Source organism: Oncorhynchus keta, chromosome 1 (genome assembly GCF_023373465.1).
Source record: "Oncorhynchus keta strain PuntledgeMale-10-30-2019 chromosome 1, Oket_V2, whole genome shotgun sequence".
In the NCBI taxonomy this organism is placed as follows: domain Eukaryota; kingdom Metazoa; phylum Chordata; class Actinopteri; order Salmoniformes; family Salmonidae; genus Oncorhynchus; species Oncorhynchus keta.
Genome location: NC_068421.1, coordinates 48537845 through 48563725, shown reverse-complemented (window position 1 = coordinate 48563725; position 25881 = coordinate 48537845). Strand labels below are relative to the sequence as shown.

General features: G+C 42.8%; 1 protein-coding gene across 2 annotated transcripts; it reads right to left on the bottom strand.

Annotated features, from left to right (window-relative positions):
• Positions 1-4327: 4327 nt before the first annotated feature.
• LOC118386810 (profilin-2-like) lies at positions 4328-10952 on the bottom strand. 2 transcript variants are annotated; one of them, XM_035774665.2, is made up of 3 exons: positions 10621-10945; positions 8250-8442; positions 4328-6105 (listed from the first exon to the last, which is right to left on the bottom strand). In XM_035774665.2, exons 1-3 carry the CDS (start codon positions 10747-10749, stop codon positions 6008-6010), a joined length of 420 nt encoding a protein of 139 aa, XP_035630558.1. In that variant the 5' UTR covers positions 10750-10945; the 3' UTR covers positions 4328-6007. The 2 variants fall into 2 exon arrangements, with proteins under 2 accessions (XP_035630558.1, XP_035630566.1); XM_035774673.1 differs by lacking the exon at positions 4328-6105 and adding an exon at positions 6127-6486 and having other exon boundaries at positions 10621-10952.
• Positions 10953-25881: the final 14929 nt, after the last annotated feature.

Genomic DNA, 25881 nt, shown 5'->3' with positions numbered 1-25881 from the left:
GGAACATTTCTTGGATCTTCTATTTCAGCGCATTAAACATGGGACCAACACTTCACATGTTGCGTTCATATTTCTGCTCAGTATAATTAAAATTGATTTTAGGGAAAGTTTAGCTTCCCCTAGATTTATGGACGCACCACCTATGCTTACATATTAAAAACATAGCCCCACATAACATCCATTTGCTATTCAAGTGCAGGCTACGGATTACAAGTTTTTGTTTGTGGGCTATTCGAAAATAGTTCCACACATATGAGTAGGCTATATGTAACATAAATTAAATAAAGAATAGTCTAATAGGTGAGAATATTATCAAGTGCTTGTCAAATTGTGAATAAGAGACTGATGGATGTGTGTGCAGACTTGGCAAGAAATAGAGCTGAGCTCATGCCTATCATGAGACTTTTTTCCAAATCGTCATTCGAGGCACATCATGCAGCCTTAGAATGTATTAAAAATCTAAATTTTTGGCCTAACATTTATATTACAATTTAAGTTGCATAAATTAAGTTAAGCATATACAGTTGAAGTCGAAAGTTTACATACTTAGGTTGGAGTCATTAAAACTTGGGATGGTTTCAAATTTCTTGTTAACAAACTACAGTTTTAGCAAGTCGGTTAGGACATCTACTTTGTGCATGACAAGTAATTTTTCCAACAATTGTTTACAGACAGATTATTTCACTTATAATTCACTGTATCACAATTCCAGTGGGTCAGAAGTTTACATACACTAAGTTGACTGTGCCTTTAAACAGCTTGGAAAATTCCAGAAAATGATGTCATGGCTTTAGAAGCTTCTGATAGGCTAATTTACATAATTTGAGTCAATTAGAGGTGTACCTGTGGAAGTATTTCAAGGCCTACCTTCAAACTCAGTGCCTCTTTGCTTGACATCATGGGAAAATCGAAAGAAATCAGCCAAGACGTCAGGAAAAAAAATGGTAGACCTCCACAAGTCCGGTTCATTCTTGGGTGCAATATCCAAACACCTGAAGGTACCACGTTCATCTGTACAAACAATAGTAGGCAAGTATAAACACCATGGGACCACGCAGCCGTCATACAGCTCAGGAAGGAGGCGTGTTGTGTTCTGTCTCCTAGAGATGAACGTACTTTGGGGAGAAAAGTGCAAATCAATCCCAGAACAACAGCCAAGGACTTTGTGAAGATGCTGGAGGTACAGGTAAAAAAAGTATCTATATCCACAGTAAAACGAGTCCTGTATCAACATAACCTGAAAGGCTGCTCAGCAAGGAAGAAGCCACTGCTCCAAAACCTCCATTAAAAAAAGCCAGACTATGGTTTGCAACTGCACATGGGCACAAAGATCGTACTTTTTGGAGAAATGTCCTCTGGTCTGATGAAAAAAAAAATAGAACTGTTTGGCCATAATGACCATCGTTAAGTTTGGAGGAAAAGGGGGGGGCTTGCAAGCCCGAAGAACACCATCCCAACCGTGAAGCACAGGGGTGGCAGCATCATGTTTGTGGGGCTACTTTGCTGCAGGAGGGACTGGTGCACTTCACAAAATAGATGGCATTATGAGGAAGTAAAATTATGTGGATATATTGAAGCAACATCAAGTTAAAGCTTGGTCGCAAATGGTCTTCCAAATGGACAATGACCCCAAGCATACTTCCAAAGTGTCAAAATGGCTTAAGGCCAACAAAGTCAAGGTATTGGAGTGGCCATCATAAAGCCCTGACCTCAATCCTATAGAACATTTGTGGGCAGAGCAATAAAAAAAAGTGTGTGCGAGCAAGGAGGACTGCACCAGCTCTTCTTTTTTTTTTACACCTTTATTTAACTCTGCAAGTCAGGTAAGAACAAAATCTTATTTTCAAAGACGGAGGAATGGGCCAAGAGGAACGTCAAGTAAAATGGGCCAAAATTCACCCAACTTATTGTGTGAAGCTTGTGGAAGGCCACCCGAAATTTAATTTAACGCTGATACCGATTATTGGAGGACCAAAAAAACCTGATACCGATTAAATCGGACGATTTTTATATACATATATTTGTAATAATGACAATTACAAATACCTTAATTTCATTGTTCAACGTGGGATTTTTATGCATCTGTAAAACATAAAATAGGAAACACCTATGTGCAAATATTGATATAAAAACCATCATATCGAAGTAAACTTGGGAGTCACACGATTATATGGTGTGTGCTACTCCCACTATGCCTCAGGAAACCATGCAGTTTATTAGTCTACAGATTAAAGAAATTATGAACATCACAGGATGGTGAAAGCGCACGATGATCTTAACACTCCTTTCCAATAAATATCAATGGTCTGAGTTGACTGCCGTTTGACAAATACAAATATTCTCGTTTATCCAATAATCTCATGTAGACCAGGCCACCCGCACAGTATTTGTGAGCTGTTGGCTAGTGTACAATGCCAAGACCAGAGTACGCATATTTGCTATTCAACCCAACAGTTTGTGACAAAACTAATGGCAGTTAAAAATGCGATGGAAACACTGAACTTCAGATTTTTTTATTCGGTACATGAAAACATATGCAAAAAAGTACATTGTCTGCACTACATCACTCATTTTTAGTCAGTTTGGGGTTAACCCTACTGGTGGGAAAATGTGCATTAATTCTTTATATAGATTTGAATATTCACAAAATCTGTCACCAATAGGATGTAAACATGGCTATAGTTAAGACTTCATAACTGTGCATTGAAATAGCGTAGGAACTGTCCACACTTAGGGAGGCCTGTGGCTACTTGGAGACACCAGTCAGTGTTTTCATTGAAACCCTTGTACTTTTGTTAATCTGTTGGACCTACCCCACATTTACATAAGACTTCCTGGAAAATGAACGTATCCAGAGTATTTTCTAATATTATATACAAATGCGGTGAAAAGTATAGTACATGTAACAGTAATGTAACAAATCAACAGTAATGTTTGGATTCAGTCTCGTGTCAGGCGAATTGTGTATGCTCACCTTTGGTCTAATAATTTCTCCAAACTGTTTCCTTTCAGTTGCTACCAGGGTTATGCATATGCTCTTCATATTTCTGTAAAACAAGAGCCCTACCGATGGGTTTGTCAGATTACATTTTTGCCCCGCCCCCCAAAAAAAATATATACGAGATAGCTGCCAATATACTGTTTTAGTCAGGAAATAGTTTTCCGCAATGAATTCTCATAAATTGCCATCCAAAATAGCGATGTCCAATAAACCATGCTTAATGTTGATTTCATACATTGTGACAGATAGTGTCAACAAGCATTCAGATAAACATTAGATTCCCTTCCACCCCCCCCCCATCCCATTTACTGAATACAGGGTGGAATTGTCAGCCAGTTGATATGGGCTTTCAATCAGCCGGGCTCTAATAAACATTTTAAATTTAAACCTAAGCATATAGGGCAATTCCCCAAAGTGTAAAGTGTTAATGGGACACTGAAGCCAATAAAAATCACTTGTCAAGTTGTTGCAGTGAATTCCCGCAGTTTGGTTACTGCTACAGAAACCAAGACTTTAAGATTTAACGCATTTACCATCAGGTTGATATTTCAAAATGACAAGTCTTCAATAGTCTACTACAAAGAAAGTCATTTTTTGGGACCCTCTATATATGGCGACGGGATGAAGACGCACACCCCGAATTAGTCCGGGATGCAAGCCGACCACAGGTTGTGAAAATGGCTTTAAGAAAATGTTCCCACTTCACGGAAATCTCATTCACGGTAAACGCTGCCTGTTGGCTGAATCGGAAATTGCGTTGTCGACAATTGAATCCAAAACAGTTTAATAATTGTTGCTTCCCCAATTTTGATACGAAAGGTCAGGCCTAAGCTAATGTTTCAGACCATGTATTGTAACTATTTCAGAGCCAGCACACTGTATTCAACTAATTACAAAGCCCTGTATTAGCCCCTCGGGTGAGCTAGTTAAAGGCTACAGCAACATTGAAACATCTGGGTGTCCCACAGGTTTGACAATCACTGATCTAGCCAATAAACACCCACTGTCAAGGAAATGCACATTTTGGTATGTTACCATCAGGCCCTGTGGGGGTTCCCAGGCCTAATTCTGCCACACTGACTCTGCCAACATCCACATACCTTTCTATAAAAGGAACATCTCCACCATGTTTACCTGCTACATACCTTTAAAGACTAACCAAGAGCATCCCAGTTTAACTATTCATCTCCAGGCCAGGGTAATAGGAACCTCCAGAACAATTCCAGTTTAATAAAAAAGAAAATGTAACTGCTGCTCTGGCTCAAACACTTTCCTCCAAAAGAGAAAACATTTAAACTTGAGAAGCAAGAATGTACATACAATCAATCTGGTTGGAATAAATTTATTTGATCGGTCTGTAAACAAGGTGATAAATCAATTTATGGCATTTATTGGTTTATGCATATGAAATCCAATGTGTTAGACTATACCAGGTGTAAGAAAGGCGTAGGGGGAAGAAATGAACAAAAATCAGCAAATAAGATTTTAATTAGTACACATGCCACAAGGCCTGAACATTGGAGCAGATGCTAAAACACCCCTAAAAAGTGCTGATGAAATGACCCCTTACTGGGCAGCAGTTAAAATCCATCACACAATAGCAACAGATCTCTACATTATGGCACAGGAGACCCATGTTTTGTACTTTAAGTTTCCACAAGACAACCAAAGTGTTCTTATTCCAACCAATCCCATCTCCCATTAAATTGAGTGTCATTTCTAGTGTAAGTTATTTTCAATTGGAGATTACATTAAGTACCGAGCCTCAACAGTTTGATACCACATCTTAGTTGATGACTAGAGAACAAGGCAATTTATTCCACAGTTGTTTCTTCACACAGCATGGGTTTTCAAATGCAGTAATTCATTTCTTAAAAAAAAAAAAAAGCAAAAAGGTTGATAAATGAGGAAATAGATTTCCTCCAATTACTACCCCTCCCCGCAGCTTTATCTGGTGTCATGTGATAGTGTGGTTTTATGTTAGTGTTGTTTTGCCTTCAGAAAGAGGCTAGCAGTCGTCCTTCACAATGATAGAGCTAGAGCAACTGTATAAATACCCAAGCTGCAACAAAAGTTGGTCCTATGAAAAATTCAAACTGGACACACTCCAGATCGTTATGCTGGGATATCTACTGTCCAAAATGGCAGCCTTAAAAATAAAATAAATATTACAGGAGCTGGCAAACAATATTTTAAGTGCCTGAGCCATTGCAACAATGGAATGTCCATGGGGTTCATGTAGTCAGAAAGGTCATGAAGAGGGCATGGGAGGAGATTCTACCTGCGTCAATGCTGTTTTGCCATTTGATTCAATCAATACCAAAATGGATTGCCTCCCCCCTCTTAAAAATGGGAGAGGGGGCTACGGAGGACTTTAAGGTGTAGTGGTTGGAGGAATATGCCTCCTGAGTACTGATGGAGTGTCACCTACTATGAACAAACAGGATGGGAAAGAGGGAGGGAAGGAGGAACAGACATTTGGCAGGAGTTACAGGGCACGCGGGGCAGACGGAACAGTATTTCAGTAGGCTCAAAGATATGCATGCAGTTTCCCCTTCCAGACATGCTCTAGAAAAGGAAGACAATATGAGCTTGATTACTGCTCAAGTGCTCCAAAGGCATCGGCTGCTCAAGGGTCTGACCTACCGGGCACCATCATGAAATCTCAGTTTAATTTATGTTTCCTTTACTTTAGGGTTTTCACTGAGCATTGGCTAGAATGGTGCAGGTCTTTATAAGTACAGATTTGTCACAATGTCCTGTTAACAACATGCTCATCTTTAACTATGGTGCAACAGTAGTTCTAGAATGGGATAGAGTACACAGTGTGAATGCATAAAGATGACTGGAAAAGGACAAGAGAAAAGGGGATAAATAAAAAAAGGGAGCAAAAAAATGGGAGGGGACAGGAGAGAAAAAAATAAGCAACTACCAACTAGAACTGGAAGTACTGAAACGCAAGAGGGTGGTAAGGGTGAGCTGCTAGGAGGCTGGGCAGAGGCTGCTTTAGTATCCAGACCTCCTCAGGTAGTCAGCCATTGTATACGCTTTCTTGTTGAGCTGCCCTCCATGGACACCTTCCTTTCCCATGACTAAAACCAATGCTGGAGTAAACAAGAAAAAAAAAGAACAGAAATGAACAGACATGGTGGTGGGGGGGGATAAGAAACCACTTTTCCCCACTAAAGGTGGGGCTACATTGTTGACTGCAGGGTCTTAAACATGTGGCCCTGCACTGCCACTAACACTGCCAGGGCTCATTTTAAATAGGACTGCTTGAAAGGAAAGTGTTAACAGCAATCTTTGCTTTAACATTTATATTTTGTGTTTTTTCTTTACTTCTCTCCTCTTCCTCAACTACTACACTTGGGCTAAGTCAAGACAAAACTAGAACCCTGAATCCCTTAAGTATTTTGCCATTGAGTATGCCTTCTTATTCAATCCGCCTCCATGGACCCCTTCTTTGCCCAATACAAGAACCAAGACTGAAAGAAAAGAGAGAAGGGAAATTGAGAAACTGTGAAGTTAGATCATTTAATATTAAAGAAATTGTCAAATCGAAACAAAGTGGTGGACAGGGCTGGTTAGTATGAAGGAAGACATAGGAAGCTCACCAGAGGCCCCATCCATGGCCAATACACAAGCATTCATTTTCTTATTATGGCTGCTGCCCTTGGACTGGAAGAAAACATGCAAAGCGCTCACTAAAATTATGCAATAGTGGTGACCATTCAAGCCCATTAGCCTAGAGTATAATAAAACAGATCTAGCCTACTCTTCTGAACTAAGGAATGTCTGAATCATCCGCTTATGTTAACAAAGTCCATAAGTGGCTTTTTTTTACCCAGTCAGAAGCTACGACAATAACAGCACAAATTGCTCCATTCTAAACTTGTGTAAAAGGTGGCAATGACAAGTTCTGTAAATCAGAAACAAAACTCTGGCCTAACCCTATCCTTTACTTCATCTACTACTTAGCTATGAGTCTACATGGCATGCCAGCAGCAGGGAGGAATAGGAAAGTGAATGCTTCTACTCACTACCACCAACACTAATGCAGTACACATGCAGTCAGCATGCTTGTAGTACCTCTCCTCAATACATATGAACAGCAGCAAAATCCTTGAGTGCCACTATCAGAGTGGAAATGCCTAAATTGACAGGGACTATGGTTAACATGTGATGAGAGTAACCTGAACTTGACACTTAAGCATTGATGTGAGGGGAAAAGGGCATCAATTAGAGGGATAGGGAATACGCATGCAAATCAAGGTTGATTCCATCAGGAAGAAGACCAGAAGAATGAACTCAGAAAAGGTTGCCCAGCTTGCCCTGTGACAGAAACATACACAGAAGGGAGGTTGTGTATTGCAACTAGGAGTGTCATGGACTTAAAGCTGCTAGGGACATAGGAGAATAGGGAGCATAAAGGCAAAATGAATATTGGCAAAACTCACAGGCATCTTGTTTTTCGAATGGCAGGGCATCTCCCCTTCAATTGCGTGGCCCATCAAGACTTGTGGCTCATTTGACTAGCTAGCAGTTGATCAAATATTGTCCCCGAATCAGATCTGATGCAAAACTAACCTATTCTTTAAATCAAATGGTATTTGATTGGCTTTCTTTATCTGAAAAAAATACCTGAAATTGAACTTAAGTCAATTATACTGCATAAACTCCCTTTTCCCATACATAATAGCTCTGTGCTTAAAAGGGAAATTCCACCCAAACCATATTTTGGTTCATGTTTCATTAGTCCACCGTTTGGGATGTTAGCAATCAAGTTTAAGCTACAAAATGTTCAAAATACAGAAAGCATCATTACGCAGTTTCAAAGTTCTACATCTTATACTTGATTGCTGACATTCAAAACATTCAGGACAGTATGAACAGTGGACTAATGAAACAAATACCAAAAGGCGTTTGAGTGTAATTTTCCTTAACATAACTACAACATATCAATTAGGTTACAAGTAAACTTTCCAATTGTATTATATCCCTTTCTACAATTGTAAAACTCATCTAGGGCCTGATGCTACAATTTAGTGTAAGCTAAAGCATGGTAGTGCAATGCATTTGTTGACTTAATGTGACAGACTGAATTGCATCTGTCCCTTAACTACATTATATATTGAGGAGGTGAATACCAGAATATTGTACATGCACAGCAAACTATAATTACAACCAAACCTATGAACTACATAGAGCCTTAAATGTTTGAGCAGTGAAGAAATGGGACAGGCATTACCTTTGCCGGCTTTGCCTATGGAAACGTTGTATGTGGGCTCTCCTCCTTGACTCTTTGTCCTGATGTCCATTGTCCAGTCCCCATCGGAGTGGAGGCTGTCTCTGATGACGGAGAACTTCTTTTGGCCTAGGATCAGCCCGCCGCAGAAGAAAGCTTCTCGGTCCTTTCCTACTATGACGTCGATTTCGTCAACCTATGGATGAGCATTGATGGACAAATGTCAACCATGTAAAGTTAGAAAGTTATGCAATTTCATATGCATAAAAACATTTGTCTTTACATTACAATAAGACAAGAGCATGTGTGACAACTTGTTTATTCTCTCCAATACTCTACAATGTCTAAAACGGCAAGAATCAAAGTTGGGTGAAAATTAGCAAAGCTTCAGAGGGAGCATTATTTTTTTATTATTAAAACATTAACTGAAGGGCAGTCAAAAGCAGGCAGAATTTTGGAATCACTGTTGGGAGAACTTGGCAATATAAGAAGTATTGCAGTTCACATTTGTCCTAACAGGCAGAAAGGAACATGCTGAAAAATAGTTTAGAGTACTGTGTGATAGAGATTAATACTGTAACCATTTCAGCTCTCATAGGCCAGTGTCCATATTTGACTCTAGACCATTGAATGTACCCTTTAAATCATGTGTCCAGTGAACAATTTAAACAATCCAATACAGTTAAGTTTTATTTCTCTGCAACACATATCAGGCATTGCTTGGCTGTCATGGTCAGCAACTGATGCCTGGCTAGTCAGATTTAGTATGGTTTGCCCATACAATTATTAAATTAAAGCAGACTGGTTTATTCTCAGGTACCAAATAAAGATGACAGCACATAAAGGCTTCACCCTCATATAGAATTGCACAATTATACAACAGTCCCTTCCTTTTCAGAAAAAATGAAGGGAATTCAGCGTATTCAATGCGGCCATCTAGAAAGCAAAGCAGCTAGCCAGCTATGCCATAACGCCTTGGCAAAGCTAGAAGCTGGCCTCCTCGTGAAAGTCTCTACAACACTAACGTGAGAGGCTAGTAATTTACCAAGGCAACACAGCAGGACAACTGATTTGACAGCTTGTCTACAACCTGTAACATTTGAACATAAACCTAGCAGAGTAACTGCTAACTTATTTATGTCACAGCTATGAGAATGTGCCCAGACCTGGGGACAAAACATCTAATGGTTTAACCATAGCCAAAGGAATCAGACCGAAAAATGCCCTCCAATAGCTGCACGGCAATCTATGATACAGGAATCGCAATTTCATTAGATTATGGGTAATATCCTGTCGCAGTTCCACACTAGAAAGATAGCTAGTTAAAATGTGCATGTTTATTAACCCGCTAACATGTAGCAAACTATCGAATAATTGTTCTGCGCGCGTGAACTGACATTAAACTGGTTTTGACAACACACGCAACTTCAAATAGTTGATTTACAGGCATGCATGCTAGCTAACAAAATGGAGGGCCCACGAATGACCGGACTGATGCAATATGTAAAATAAACCTGCAGGCCAATTGGATGGTATACTATTGTACAACCAATTTTCCTCGAGCTGGTGCATCAAATTTAGGTTACAATCCGATCAAATTGCGTAGACAGGAGGGCAAAAAATAATAAATGCAGAGTAGAGGCGCCATCTTGGGAAATCAAAAGGGGCGAGAGCGAGGGCCTGATTCAAAAATTCATCTGAATACCGCTGAGTGTACAAAGCAAATAGTGCATGTAACATGCATGCAGCGTAATGAGCCAACAATTTTGCTTAATAACTTTCGAATCTGGGTGGCAGGTCTGATTTATGACATTTTTCGCTCCCGGCACTCCTTCTCCCAAAGCCCGCATTGCCGGCTAGACATAACAGTAAACGCTACAAGACGGGAAACCGGTCTCTATTTAACTTTCCCATATCCCATATGGGGTATCAAATTGCTGAAAGCACGGTTGTTTTTCAGGTTCAAGTTCTAGTTCATAGTTAACATGTTTAGTTAGCCTGGCTAGTGTGTTAACTAGCGGATTGCCGCCTGCATGTCGAACAGTCAATGTTTAACTCAAAAGGAAAGATTTAGACCTTAGCTATATTGAAAACACCATGACATTTTAAAGGTAGTTGTGGTTCTGAGCCTAAGCACTTATATTTCAAATAAAAAATGTGCAACAGTCTCTGTACAAGAAAACACCGGATACCATGTGTGCTCGCTTAGCCAACATTCAATGCCTGGCTCGAGCCTAACATTACCTTATCATTCCATCTAGGGCTTCCCCATTAGGCAAGGCCTTTTTCCCATATTAAATGAACTGACAGCATAAAATGGCGGCATTTCCCTTTGTTTGTAGATAATCAAATAATTACAGACCTATGTCCTTACCGTTATGTTAACAAATGTACCACCGGGAAACGATGCCCAGACATACTTAGCGTCCGTGTATCCAACAATGGCGGAGTCCTGGCAGCTGCCATCGGCCATCAGGTTATCCACGTAGCTTTGCCAGGACATACTTGCGTATTAGTTCAAATATGGAAAAATCGTAAAAATATAAATTTGACGGGTACTCTCGCACAACACTGAGGTTTCTGTAATCTATATTTTCGGTGATTCTGGGACCTCCGACAATTCCCCAGTTCCGTCACGACCCCGCTTTCTTCTGGGTTTGGGCAGAGAAGAGGACCCACTGCATTCGGGTAGCGCCTGGGTGTAGTCCTTAAATAAATCACTCCGCGCAGTCGTAGTTAGGTTGAACTTCATAGCAAATCGTTGGTTGTTGCGGATGAATAAAATGGGTGTTACAGATCCAAAGAATGATTTGGACCGTGTCTATTTTACTAACTTGTCAATATGCCGCTAACTACTATCGTTTGATATCTTCTGTGATATTTTGCGCAAGCAGTATGTTTCCGAATCAATTAATGGTAGACTTAATTGGACATATGACGTGTGCATACGTAGTCCCGATTTTCCCGCCACGATGCCCTTTTACCGGTATGAATCAAAGTTACAAAGTATGAGTCTTGGGAAGTTGTTGATATCATCATCGCTCATCATCAGAAGATTCTAGTGCGATCATTTGTTATAACTCTATGTCTTGAAAGCATGCAAGAGTTACATTTAATTGTTGTGTTAGATTATATTCCTTCAGTTTAGAATGTTACTTATTTTACAACAAACAAGTCAGAGATCTTAATGACAGTTAAGAGAAACAAATCTAGCCCATTTAGCACAATTTTGATTTTAAAATGTCAGTTTCGGGTTAGTTGGTTCTTCAAATAAGCCTCTCCGTGTACCCTGCACATTATTAGAAAATAGAGGTTGCCATATTAGCTGATGTTTAATGCATGTGATTAAACTAGCCAGTTCTTGTGGCAGTCCAGGCCAGTGTGAGACCTAATCACAAGAAACTTAGTATACAGAATAAATACACATCTTGGTTACTTATTAACTCACTCAGGGTGTAGCAGGAGTAGATATCTATTTATTTTGTTAATCGCCATATGCGTGGAACAACATGATACTTTTGTCTGCCCTAGTTCTCCGAGATAAACTGTATTTAGCATATAACAAAAAACTATCATATTGTGAGAAAGTGATTAACAGAGCAACCTCTTTCGAGGCCTGTCCCAGATCTGTTTGTGCTATCATGTCAACTGCTGGTCACTTGTTGTCATGACAAGGAGTTGATGGTAGCAGAAACAGATCTGGGACCAGGCTAACCTCTTTACACATGCTCTCATCATTCACTGGTTCTGTGTGTGATTTATCCATGTAAAGCACTAGTCATTCACAGAGGTCCACATAGAAAAATGATAGTGGTCAATTGCACTTGCCTGGCCAGGATTATTTATTTGGACAAGAAAGCTGCAGTCTCATCTGAAGGAGTCAGAGAAATATTCCAATTTGCTCTCACAAAAAAAATGTCATTTGGGAGTAGACCTTTTATTGCCCCAGAGAGGTAAAAAAAAAATGTTGTTCTGCCCCTGTGCAAGGAAGTTAACCCACTGTTCCCAGGTCATCATTGAAAACTTAAATGGAAATACATATTTGTTCTTAACTGACTTGCCTAGTTAAACAAAGGCAAAATATGTCAAAATTGATTTCCAATGACCCCTTGTAGAATTCATCCAGTCCAAGCACCCTGAGAATTTGCATGATATTGCCGTGTTGGGACTATTACTTCAGAGGTGTGGTTTTTTCTGTATATATCAATGATGTTGCTCTTGCTGCGGGCGATTCCCTGATCCACCTCTACGCAGACGACACCATTCTATATACTTGTCCTTGGTCCTTGGACACTGTGCTATCTAACCTCCAAACGAGCTTCAATGCCATACAACACTCCTTCCGTGGCCTCCAACTGCTCTTAAACGCTAGTAAAACCAAATGCATGCTTTTGAACCGTTCGCTGCCTGCACCCGCACGCCTGACCAGCATCACCACACTGGATGGTTCCAACCTTGAATATGTGGACATCTATAAGTACCTAGGTGTCTGGCTAGACTGTAAACTCTCCTTCCAGACTCATATCAAACATCTCCAATCGAAAATCAAATAAAGAGTCAGCTTTCTATTCCGCAACAAAGCCTCCTTCACTCACGCCGCTAAACTTACCCTAGTAAAACTGACTATCCTACCGATCCTCGATTTCGGCGATGTCATCTACAAAATTGCTTCCAACACTCTACTCAGCAAACTGGATGCAGTTTATCACAGTGCCATCCGTTTTGTCACTAAAGCACCTTATACCACCCACCACTGCGACCTGTATGCTCTAGTCGGCTGGCCCTCGCTACATATTCGTCGCCAGAGCCACTGGCTCCAGGTCATCTACAAGTCCATGCTAGGTAAAGCTCCGCCTTATCTCAGTTCACTGGTCACGATGGCAACACCTATCCGTAGCACGCGCTCCAGCAGGTGTATCTCACTGATCATCCCTAAAGCCAACACCTCATTTGGCCGCCTTTCGTTCCAGTTCTCTGCTGCCTGTGACTGCAACGAATTGCAAAAATCGCTGAAGTTGGAGACTTTTATCTCCCTCACCAACTTCAAACATCTGCTATCTGAGCAGCTAACCGATCGCTGCAGCTGTACATAGTCTATCGGCAAATAGCCCACCCATTTTTACCTACCTCATCCCCATACTGTTTTTATTTATTTACTTTTCTGCTCTTTTGCACACCAATATCTCTACCTGTACATGACCATCTGATCATTTATCACTCCAGTGTTAATCTGCAAAATTGTAATTATTCGCCTTCCTCCTCATGCCTTTTGCACACAATGTATATAGACTCCTCTTTTTTTCTACTGTGTTATTGACTTGTTAATTGTTTACTCCATGTGTAACTCTGTGTTGTCTGCTCACACTGCTATGCTTTATCTTGGCCAGGTCGCAGTTGCAAATGAGAACTTGTTCTCAACTAGCCTACCTGGTTAAATAAAGGTGAAATAAAAAAAAATAATAAAAAAGTTATATAGGATAAGTCTTGACTAGAATACAGGAGACTGTATACATATGAAGTGGGTAAAACAGTATGTAAACATTATTAAAGTGACCGATGTTGAATGACTATGTGCATAGGGCAGCAGTCTCGAAAGGTGCAGTGTTGAGTACCGGGTGGTAGTCGACTAATCTCTCGGCGCCAGCTTTGATGGACCTGTACGGTCTCCACCTTCCAGATGATAGCGGGGTGACAGGCCGTAGCTCGTTCACCCGTGAGCATCAATCCACTGCTTTGTCACGTATGGATGGACCCACCCTGACTACACCACACCTCTCCTCTCTGCCAACAACTGCCAAGACAGGACCAAATATAGGGGCTGGTGTGTGGGAATAGACTAGAGCAGTGGTTCCCAAACTTTTTTAGTCCCGTACCCCTTCAAATATTCAACCTCATCTGCGTACCCACTCTAGCACCACGGTCAGCGCACTCTCAAATGTTGTTATACAATACACTAAACGATACATTTATTAAGCATAAGAATGAGTGTAAGTTTTTGTCACAACCCGGCTTGTGGGAAGTGACAAAGAGCTCTTATAGAACCAGGGAACAATTAATAATATAATAATAATCAACAAATTTGCTCTTTATTTAGCCATCTTACATATAAAACTATTTGTTTGTCGAAAATTGTGTATAACTCACCACAGGTTAATGAGAAGAGTGAGCTTGAAAGGATGCACATAACTCTGGAATGTTGGGTTGTATTGGAGAGAGTCTCAGTCTTTTTCCACACACAGTCTGTGCCTGTATTTAGTTTTCATGCTAGTGAGGTTCGAGAATCCACTCTCACATAGGTACGTGGTTGCAAAGGGCATCCGTGTCTTAACAGCCCAATTTGCCAAGGCAGGATACTCTGAGCGCAGCCTAATCCAGAAATCTGTCAGTGGCTTCTGATTCAATTCAATATTCACAGAACCGCTTGTTGCAATTTCGATGAGGCTCTCTTGTTCAGATATCGTTAAGTGGACTGGAGGCAGGGCATGCAAGGGATAATGAATCCAGTTGTTTGTGTCATCCGTTTCGGGAACGTACCTGCGTAATGGGGCAGCAGGGTAGCCTAGTGGTTAGAGCGTTGGACTAGAAACCAAAAGGTTGCAAGTTCGAATCCCCGAGCTGACAAGGTACAAATCTGTTGTTCTGCCCCTGAACAGGCAGTTAACCCGCTGTTCCTAGGCCGTCATTGAAAATAAGAATTTGTTCTTAACTGACTTGCCTAGTAAAATAAAGTTAAAAAAAATAATAATAAATTGAGCACCCAACTCACTCAGGTGCTTCGCTATATCACATTTGACATTGTCCGTAAGCTTGAGTTCATTTGCACACAAAAAAAATCATACAATGATGGAAAGACCTGTGTGGTGTCCTTCTTAATGCAGACATTAGCTCCAACTTCTCAATCATATCAATCATATCCTCAATTTTGTCCCGCACATTGAATATAGTTACACAGAGTCCGTGTAATCCTAGATTCAGATCATTCAGGAGAGAAAAAACATCACGCTAGTTGTGTGAGAAACCCGTCATCATGCAAGCGGTCAGACAAGTGAAAATTGTGGTCATTAAAATAACATTTTAATAAAAATTTTAAAACGTGTCAATACTTTGCCCCTTGATAACCAGCACACACAGTAAAAGCATTACTGGCATTACATGGTCACTATGCATTACATTGCATAGTGCAGAAAATAGTTCAGGGGCCTTGCTTTAACAAAGTGAACCATTTTCACTGTAGTGTCCAAAATGTCTTTCAAGCTGTCAGACATTCCTTTGGCAGCAAGAGCCTCACGGTGGATGCTGCAGTGTACGCAAGTGATGCCGGGAGCAACTGCTTGCACTATATCTCCCTGTCATGGCTTTTACACCATCAGTACAGATACCAAAACATCTTGACCACCAAAGTCCATTTGATGTCACAAAGCTGTCCAGTACTTCAAAAATATCCTCTCCTGTTGTCCTGGTTTCCAGTGGTTTGCAGAAGAGAACGTCTTCCTTAATTGATCCTCCATAAACGTAACAGACATATAACAGGAGCTGTGCCCGGCCCGCCACGTCTGTTGACTCATCCAGCTGTAACGCTTAGAATTCACTGGCTTGTATGTGAAGCAGTTATTGTTTCAAAACATCTCCTATCATGTCACTGATGCGTTGTGAAACAGTGTTGTTTGATGAAGGTATTGTCTGTATGTTTTTTTATCCTTTTCCCCCAGCATTGTCAAAGCCATATCCCCGTCAGCAGGAAGAATTAAGTCCTCCACAATAGTATGGGGCTTGCCTGTCCTAGCCACTCGGTAGCTCACCATATAAGACGCTTCTAGCCCATTCTTATGAATGGTATCTGTTGCTTTTATACATGTCTTACTAATCGAAAGTCGTCTTAATTCTCGCTCAAAAAAACATTTTTTTCTAAATGTCTGGCAAGAGTGAAGGTTTCATCGAGTTGTGAGCTAGTACTTTTGCACATATAACACACTGTGGCTGAGGAAAGGCACTACTCCCGATATAAGTGAACCCCAAATCAATGTAGTTCTCATCATATTTGCTCCTGTTCGATGGTCCAATGTCCCTGTCTGTTGTTCGGTGCCTCTTCACTGTTGATGTTGAGACTGGTGTTTTGCGGGTACTATTTCATGAAGCTGCCAGTTGAGTACTTGTGAGGTGTCTGTCTCTAAAACTTGACACTCTAATGTACTTGTCCTCTTGCTCACTTGTGCACTGGGGCCTCCCACTGCTCTTTCTTTTCTGGTTAGAGCGAGTTTGAGCTGTTCTGTGAAGGGAGTAGTACACAGCGTTGTACAAGATCTTCAGTTTCATGGCAATGTCTAGCATTGAATAGCCTTCATTTCTCAGAACAAGAATAGACTGACGAGTTTCAGAAGAAAGGTCTTTGTTCCTGGCCATTTTGAGCCTGAAATCAAACCCACAAATGCTGATGCTCCAGATACGCAACTAGTCTAAAGGTCAGTTTTATTGCTTCTTTAGTCAGAACAACAGTTGTCAGCTGTGCTAACATAATTGCAAAAGGGTTTTCTTGTCATGGGATACTAGGAGTGGTGGGTTGGAATCAGGCGCAGAGAGCAGGGTTCAGTATATCCATGATTTATTCTCCGGCCAAATAATGGTCACGTCAACATACAGGGCGCATAGAACAGACCAGCCCAAACACAGAACCAAACAGTCCGGAGAATACAGACATGAAAACCACATCCAACAGAGTAACAAAAACCAATCCCGCACAAAACAAGGGCGGGACAACCTACTACATATAGGGAAGCTAATTAAACTAAAATACACACAGGTGAAACTAATAAGACAAAACCAACAGACAAACGAAAAAGGGATCGGTAGCGGCTAGTAGGACGGTGAGCAGGCCGGGGAGCCAACTTCTGCGGAAGTCGTGACATTTCTAATGATCAATTAGCCTTTTCAAATGATAAACTTGGATTAGCTAACACAACGTGCCATTGGAACACAGGAGTGATGGTTGCACATAATGGGCCTCTGTATGCCTATGTAGATATTCCATTAAAACGCTGTCATTTTCAGCTAGAATAGTCATTTACAACATAAACAATGTCTACCCTGTATTTCAGATCAATTTGATGTTATTTTAATGGACAAAACATTTGCTTTTCTTTCAAAAACAAGGACATTTCTAAGTGACCCCAAACTAAACGGTAGTGTATGTTTTTCTTCCTTCCACGGACTGCTAAAGAAAACAATTTGTGAAGAACTTGCACTATGATTTTGCCTGTGATTTTGCCTATGACATTCGTTCAGGTGAAGACTCTGGAGCGGACTGGGGACAACATCTGGGGAAGACGGTGGTTCTACAAACAAGTAGCTATTACTCCTCGGCATGAATTCCTAGAATAAAAATATAATAGATCTTCTTGAACGTAAATGTCTCTTTAATGCGTGTGCATGATTTTTGTTGGTAAAGGGCATAAACTTGGCATTGCTAGCTGGCTTCTGACTTATTCTTGCTAATTTACTAGCAACTGGCAAGCTGTATCAAGTAGCTTTCATGCAAGGGGAAAACAAATAGCTATATTTGCTGAGCTATTCATTTGATGAATAAGGTTGATAAAAAATGCCATTAGCCTGCTAGATTGAAACTGCTAGCTAATGTTACATAACTCCCACCATCAGTCTGACTTCACCACCGTAGCTAGCTAAATTGACTGTAGCTAGGTTTCTCGAAATAACTATATATTGGCTAGCTATAATACTGACTATTGTGACTATTTTAAAATACCCAAACCAAAACCATGGATAGATGGCATCAGTCGTGCAAAACGGATTGTACAAACCACCACATTTAACCATAGCAAGGTGACTGACAATATGGTTGAATGCAACCAGAGCAGTTATGCCCTCTGTAAGGCAATCAAACAGGGAAAACGTCAGTACAGAGACAAAGTGGAGTCGCAATTCAACGGCTCAGACACAGACGTATGAGGCAGGGACTCCAGGTAATCACGGATTACAATGGGAAAACCAGCCACGACATCTTGCTCCCGGACAAGCTAAATATCTTCTTCGCCCGCTTTGAGGATAACTCAGTACTACCGACGTGGACCGCTCCTGAGTACAGTGCATTCTTGTAAGACATTTGAGTAAGACATTTAAGCGTGTTAACCCTCGCAAGGCTGCCGGCCCAGACGCCATCCCTAACCGTGTCCTGAGAGCATGCGCAGACCAGCTGGCTGGATTGTTTATGGACATATTCAATCTCTCCCTATCCCAGTATTCTGTCCCCACTTGCTTCAAGATGTCCAACATTGTTCCTGTACCCAATAAAACAAAGATAACTGAACTAAATGACTACCGCCCCATAGCACTCAGTTTTGTCATCATGAAGTGCTTTGAGGGGCTAGTTAAGGATCGCATCACCTCCACCTTACCTGACACCCTAGACTCACTTCAATTTGCATACCGCCACAATAGATCCACAGAAAATAGATCCACATACAATGCAATAGCCATCGCACTGCACAATGCCCTGTCCCATCTGGACAAGAGGAATACCTATGTGGTCCTTCTGTAGCTCAGTTGGTAGAGCATGGCGCTTGTAACGCCAGGGTAGTGGGTTCGATCCCCGGGACCACCCATACGTAGAATGTATGCACACATGACTGTAAGTCGCTTTGGATAAAAGCGTCTGCTAAATGGCATATATTATTATTATTATTATTACTATGTAAGAATGCTGTTCATTGACTACAGGTCAGCCTTCAACACCATAGTTCCCTCCAAGCTCATCATTAAGCTCTGGGCCCTTGGTCTGAACACCGCCCTGTAGAACTGTGTCCTGGACCTCCCGACCAGTCGCCCCACAAGGGTGCTTGCTCAACCTCCTCCTGTACTCCTTGTTCACCAATGACTGCATGGCCACGCACGCGTCCATCAAGTTTGCAAACGACAGAACAATAGTAGGCCGGATTACCAACAATGACAAAACAGCCTACAGGGAGGAGGTGAGGGCCCTGGCGGAGTGGTGCCAGGAAAATAATCTCTCCATCAACGTCAACAAAACAAAGGAGCTGATCGTGGACTTCAGGAGACCGCAGTGGGAGCAAGCCCCATTCACATTGACGGGACCACAGTGGAAAAGTGAAAAGTTCCTTGGCGTCGACATCACTGATAATCTGAAATGGTCCACCCACACAGAATAAGGCGCAACAAAGCCTCTTCAACCTCAGGAGGCTTGGCCCCTAAAACCTTAACAAACTTTTACAGATGCACCATTGAGAGCATTCTGTCAGGCTGTACCACCATCTGGTACAGCAACTCCACCGCCCGCAAACGCAGAGCTCTCCAGAGGGTAGTGCAGTCTGCCCAACGCATCACCGGGGTCACATTGCCTGCCCTCCAGGACACTTACAGCACTGAGGTCACAGGAAGGCCAAAAAGATCATCAAGGACATCAACCACCTGAGCCACGTCGTGTTCAACCTGCAATCATCCAGAAGGCAAGTTGCATCGAAGCTGGGTCCGGGAGACAGAAAAACAGCTTCTATCTCAAGGCCATCAGACTGTTAAATAGCCATCACTAGCCAGCCTCCAACCAGTAACCTCCCCTGAACTTAGTCATTGTTACTAGCCAGCTACCACCCGGTTACTCAACCCTGCACCTTGGAGGCTGCTGCCCTTTGTACATAGACTGGTCACTTTAATCATGTTTACATATGGTATGTACATACTATATTCTACTGTATTAATGCATCTCTGACATTGCTCATCCTAATATTTATATATTTCTTAGTTCCATTCTTTTACTTTGAGATTTGTGTGTATTGTTGTGAATTGTTAGATATTACTGCACTGTTGGAGCTAGGAACACAAGCATTTCGCTACACCCACAATAAATGTTAAATATGTGTATATGACCAATAACATTTGATTTGTGAACACTTTTTGTCAAACTACTTTGTTCCCTGCCTGTTTAATGATGTACTGGTGACATGATGTTTAATGATGTAAAGTTGGCAAGAAAAATGCCCTTCTTGATTTCACTGCAAATAGGCTGTGTTGTTTTGGTATAATTTGGCTGAATATGCTTTCGCACATTTACATGAGTGTTTCATGAGTTAATTCTTATTAATGTATTTGGTGTTGTTTCAATTGAGATGAAGAGGGAGTTAGATCACAACAAAAGCAGCATGTGTAACGGCATTCAGAGGTGGGAAGAAGGATCGGACTAAAGCGCAGCGTGGTAAGTGTTCATGATGTAATATTTAATGAAACAAACTGACCACTGAAATACAAAACAATAAAGTGAACGAACAGTACCGTGTGGCCCAAACACTCACACGGAAACAAACACACACAAACCAAAAGTGAAATCCAGGCTACCTAAGTATGATTCTCAATCAGGGACAACAATTGACAGCTGCCTCTGAATGAGAACCATACGAGGCCGAACTCAAAACCCAACATAGAAAAACAAACATAGACAGCCCACCCCAACTCACGCCCTGATAGTACTAAAACAAAGACAAAAACAAAGGAACTTAGGTCAGAACGTGACAGCATGCAGACTAACACAACTCAGGATAAGACCCGGATGCAGACCTGGGGAGCTCTGAGGTACAGGAACGCATGAGAAAAAAAATCACCTGTATAATAATCCATAGCATGCATAGCATGGAATAGAGCAAACGAGTTGAGGCACTTACAGAAGTTGCACACATGGGGAACATTTCTAGTAGCCTTGGATCCCGGAAAAAAATTGTCCTTTTTATAAACACATTTCATTCAATTTACATGACTGGAGACCGTGTCTGGGAAATTCTGCCCATGGCACACTCGTCAATCTTAAGTCAATCTTAAATGAATCATTGTTTATTAGCAGTTAACTGGAGCGTTTCCAACAAACTTGATGCAGCATAGTGAACGTCTGTCAGGAGCTCTTCCAGGGTAGTCCCGTTAGTTCTCTTATATACTACATACAAGTTATATTTGCATGATTTATCTTATTCATCATTCATAATTAAATAATTATTAACATTTGCTTCATTCATGTGACCGACCAATGCTGGTTTATGCTTGTGACAGACCAATACCTCAAGAGGCTTCTTCTCTCTAAGCTGAGACCTTGAAAGTGAGATATCTTTGTTCTCAAAACAAAGGTCTAGGTGTACTGCCAAATTGCAGGTTTGAGGATTCGTTCAATCAGTCGCATGCATGAACATTTATAGCACACAAATTATTGAAATGACAGGCTACTTTGACACTGAGAATCTGAGATCAATAAAAATGACTTTGTCTTGAATTCATAAATAGTCAAGACTTAGGTGTGTGTGGAGACCACAGGAGGCTGCTGAGGGGAGGATGGCTCATAATAATGGCTGTAATGGAGTAAATGTAATGGTATCAAACATGGATGAGTTTAAACCATTTCATTTATACCGTTCCAGCCATTACTATGAGACCCTCCTTCCCAATTAAGGTGCCACCAACCTCCTGTGGTGGAGACGCAAATATTGTAAGCTACAATATGAGGAGGAAATTATAGTCCTAAAAATGCTTTCCAGTTTCACTGACTCACCCAATGATGCGCAGCTCAATTGCTGGTGATGCCAGTCACCTTAGTGCGAAAAGCCAATATCTCACTTGTTTTACTTTGTAAAACAATATTTGGAAGTTGATCAAATGTCCAGAGGGGTGAAGGAACCTCCCGCACCTCAGACTCCTGGAGTGGGCCAGCCACCACCGGCCTGAGGAGAGACATATGGAACGAGGGGTTAATGCAGTAATCGGGGGGAAGCTGTAACCTGTAATATACCTCGTTCACTCTCCTCAGGACTTTAAATGGCCCCACAAACCGCGGACCCAGCTTTCGACATGGCAGGCGGAGGGGCAGGTTTTGGGTCGAAAGGTAGACCCTGTCCCCCAGTGCAAACACCGGGGCCTCACTGCGGTGACGGTCTGCGCTAACTTTCTGGTGCAGCAGTCGTCCACCGCAGGAGCCTCGGTCGGACTCTGATACCAAGGAACCAGAACTGGCTGATACCCCAATACACACTGGAAGGGAGAAAGGTTAGTGGAGGAGTGGCGGAGCGAGTTCTGGGCCATCTATGCCCAGGGCACGAACGCCGCCCACTCCCCCGGCCGGTCCTGGCAATAAGACTTCAGAAACCTACCCACATCCTGGTTAACTCTCTCCACCTACCTCTCCATTACTCTCGGGGCGAAAACCTGAGGTAAGGCTGACCGAGATCCCCAGATGTTCCATGAACGCTTTCCAGACCCTTGACGTGAACTGGGGACCCCGATCAGACACTATATCCTCAGGCACCCTGTAGTGCCGGAAGACGTGTGTAAACAGGGCCTCCACAGTTTGTAGGGCCGTAGGGAGACCGGGCAAAGGGAGGAGACGACAGGACTTTGAAAAACGATCCACAACGACTAGGATCGTGCTGTTACCCTGTGAAGGTGGAAGATCGGTTAGGAAATCCACAGACAGGTGCGACCACGGCCGTCATGGAACGGGTAAGGGTTGTAACTTACCTCTGGGCAGGTGTCTAGGAGCCTTGCACTGGGCGCGCACCGAGCAGGAGGAAACATAAACCCTCACGTCATTAGCTAAAGTGGGCCACCAGTACTTCCCACTAAGACAGTGCACCGTCCAACCAATCCCAGGATGACCAGAGGAGGGTGACGTGTGGGCCCAATAGATCAGCCGGTTGCGGACAGCAGACGGAACGTACATACACCCAGCTGGACACTGAGGGGGAGCGGGCTCTGCACGTGACGCCCGCTCAATGTCCGCGTCCAGCTCCCACACTCCCGGCACCACCAAACAAGAGGCAGGGAGTATGGGAGTAGGATCCATGGACCGCTCCTCTGTGTCATACAGCCGGGACAATGTGTCTGCCTTAACGTTCTGGGAACCTGATCTGTAAGAAAGGGTAATTACAAAACATGGCCCACCTTGCCTGGCGAGGGTTCAGTCTCCTCGCCAACAGGATTTACTCCAGATTGAGGTGGTCAGTTCAGATGAGAAAAGGGTGTCTAGCCCCCTCAAGCCAATGTCTCCATGCCATCAGGGCCTTGATGACAGTCAACAGCTCCCGGTCCCCTACGTCATAGTTTCCCTCCACCGGGCTGAGCTTCTTCGAGAAGAAGGCACAAGGGCGGAGATTCGGTGGCGTACCCAGGCGCTGAGAGAGCACAGCTCCTATCCCAGCCTCGGACGCGTCGACCTCCACTATGAACGCCAAAGAGGGATCCGGATGGGCCAGCACGGGAGTCGAGGTAAACAGAGCCCTCAGGTGACTGAAAGCCCTGTCTGCCTCAGCTGTCCACTGCAAGCGCACCGAGCCCCCCTTTAGCAGTGAAGTAATGGGAGCCACTACCTGACCAAAACCCTGGATAAACCTCCGGTAGTAGTTGGCAAACCCTAAGAATCGCTGCACCTCCTTTACCGTGGTTTGCATCGGCCAATTATGCAAGGCTGCAATGCGGTCACTCTCCATCTCCACCCCTCGTGGAAATGCGATACCCTGGGAAGGAGACGGACTGTTGGAAGAAAAGGCATTTCTTAGCCTTGACATACAGGTCATGCTCCAACAGGCGACCAAGCACTTTGCACACCAGGGACACATGCTCGGCGCATGTAGGGGAGTATATCAAAATGTCATCCATATACAGCACTACACCCTGCCCGTGCAGGTCCCTGAAAATCTCATCTACAAAAGCTTGGAAGACTGATGGCGCAATCATCAACCCGTACGGCATGACGAGGTACCCATAGTGCCCAGAGGTGGTACTGAAAGCCGTCTTCCACTCGTCTCCCTCTCGGATATGCACCAGATTGTAAGCGCTCCTGAGATCTAGAAGCGCGCCCTGTGCATTGACTCAATCGCTGTGGCTATGAGCAGTAGCGGGTAACTATACCTCACCTTGATCTGATTTAGACCCCGGTAGTCAATACACGGACGCCGACCTCTCTCCTTCTTCTTCACAAAAAAGAAACTCAGGGAGACGGGTGAAGTGGAGGACTGAATGTCTCCCTGACGCAGGTATTCTGAGACATATGTTTGCATAGCCTCCATCTAATCAAGTTCTCATTTGCAACTGCGACCTGGCCAAGATAAAGCGTAGCAATTCGACACAAACAACAACACAGAGTTACACGTGGAATAAACAAAACATACAGTCAATAATACAGTAGAACAAAAGAAAACAAAAAGTCTATATACAGTAGAAAAAAAAGAGAGTCGGCCCGAGAATTGAACCCTGTGGCACACCCATAGAGACTGAGGTCCGGACAACAGGCTCTCCGATTTGACACACTGAACTTTATCAGAGAAGTAGTTGGTAAACCAGGCGAGGCAGTCATTTGAGAAACCAAGGCTATCGAGTCTGCCAATAAGAATGTTATGATTGACAGAGTCGAAAGCCTTGGCCAGGTCGATGAATGTGGCTGCACAGTAATGTCTCTTATCGATGGCGGTTATGATGTCGTTTAGAACCTTGAGGTGGCTGAGGTGCACCCATGACCAGCTCTGAAACCAGATTGCATAGCGGAGAAGGTATGGTGGGATTCGAAATGGTCAGTAATCTGTTTGTTAACTTGGCTTTCGAAGACCTTAGGAAGACAGGGTAGGGTAGATATAGGTTTGTAGCAGTTTGGGTCTAGAGTGTCAACCCCTTTGAAGAGGGGGATGACCGCGGCAGCTTTCCAATCTTTGGGAATCTCAGATGACACAAAAGAGGTTGAACAGGCTAGTAATAGGGGTTGCAACAATTTTGGCAGATAATTTTAGAAAGAGAGGGTCCAGATTGTCTAGCCCGGCTGATTTGTAGGGGTCCAGATTTTGCAGCTCTTTCAGAACATCAGCTATCTGGATTGGGGTAAAGGAGAAATGGTGGGGGCTTTGGCGGGTTGCTGTGGAGGGTGCCGGGCAGTTGACCGTGGTAGGGGTAGCCATGTGGAAAGCATGGCCAGCCGTAGAGAAATGTTTATTGAAATTCTCAATTATAGTGGATTTATCGGTGCTGACAGTGTTTCCTAGCCTCAGAGCAGTGAGCAGCTGGGAGGAAGTGCTCTTATTCTCCATGGACTTTACAGTGTCCCAGATCTTTTTTGAGTTAGTACTACAGGATGCAAATTTCTGTTTGAAAAAGCTTGCCTTAGCTTTTCTAACTTCCTGTGTATATTTGTTCCTATCTTCCCTGAAAAGTTGCATATCACGGGGGCTTTTCGATGCTAATGCAGAACGCCACACGATGTTTTTGTGCTGGTCAAGGGCAGACAGGTCTGGAGTGAACCAAGGACTATATCTATTCTTAGTTCTAAATTTTTTGAGAGGGGCATGCTTATTTAAGATGGTGAGGAAGGCACTTTTAAAGAATAGCCAGGCATCATCTACTGACGGGATGAGGTCAATGTCATTCCAGGATACCCCGGCCAGGTCGATTAGAAAGGCCTGCTCGCAGAAGTGTTTCAGGGAGCGTTTGACAGTAAGGAGGGATGGTCGTTTGGTCGGAGACCCATTACGGATGCAGGCAGTGAGGCATTGATGATCTGCGGTCACCATCCAACCCTGCCTATAATAAGTAGCCTCATATCCGTAGCTATGTTGTATATTAATTATATAGCATGCCTACCTGCACACTATTCAAC

Coding starts and splice junctions, on each gene's coding strand:
- LOC118386810 (XM_035774673.1), bottom strand. CDS start 10,749: ATGTCCTGGCAAAGCTACGTGGATAACCTGATGGCCGATGGCAGCTGC. Junction 8,443..10,620: donor GTACATTTGTTAACATAACG/GTAAGGACATAG, acceptor GCTCATCCATAG/GTTGACGAAATCGACGTCAT. Junction 6,487..8,249: donor CATAGGCAAAGCCGGCAAAG/GTAATGCCTGTC, acceptor CTTTTCTTTCAG/TCTTGGTTCTTGTATTGGGC.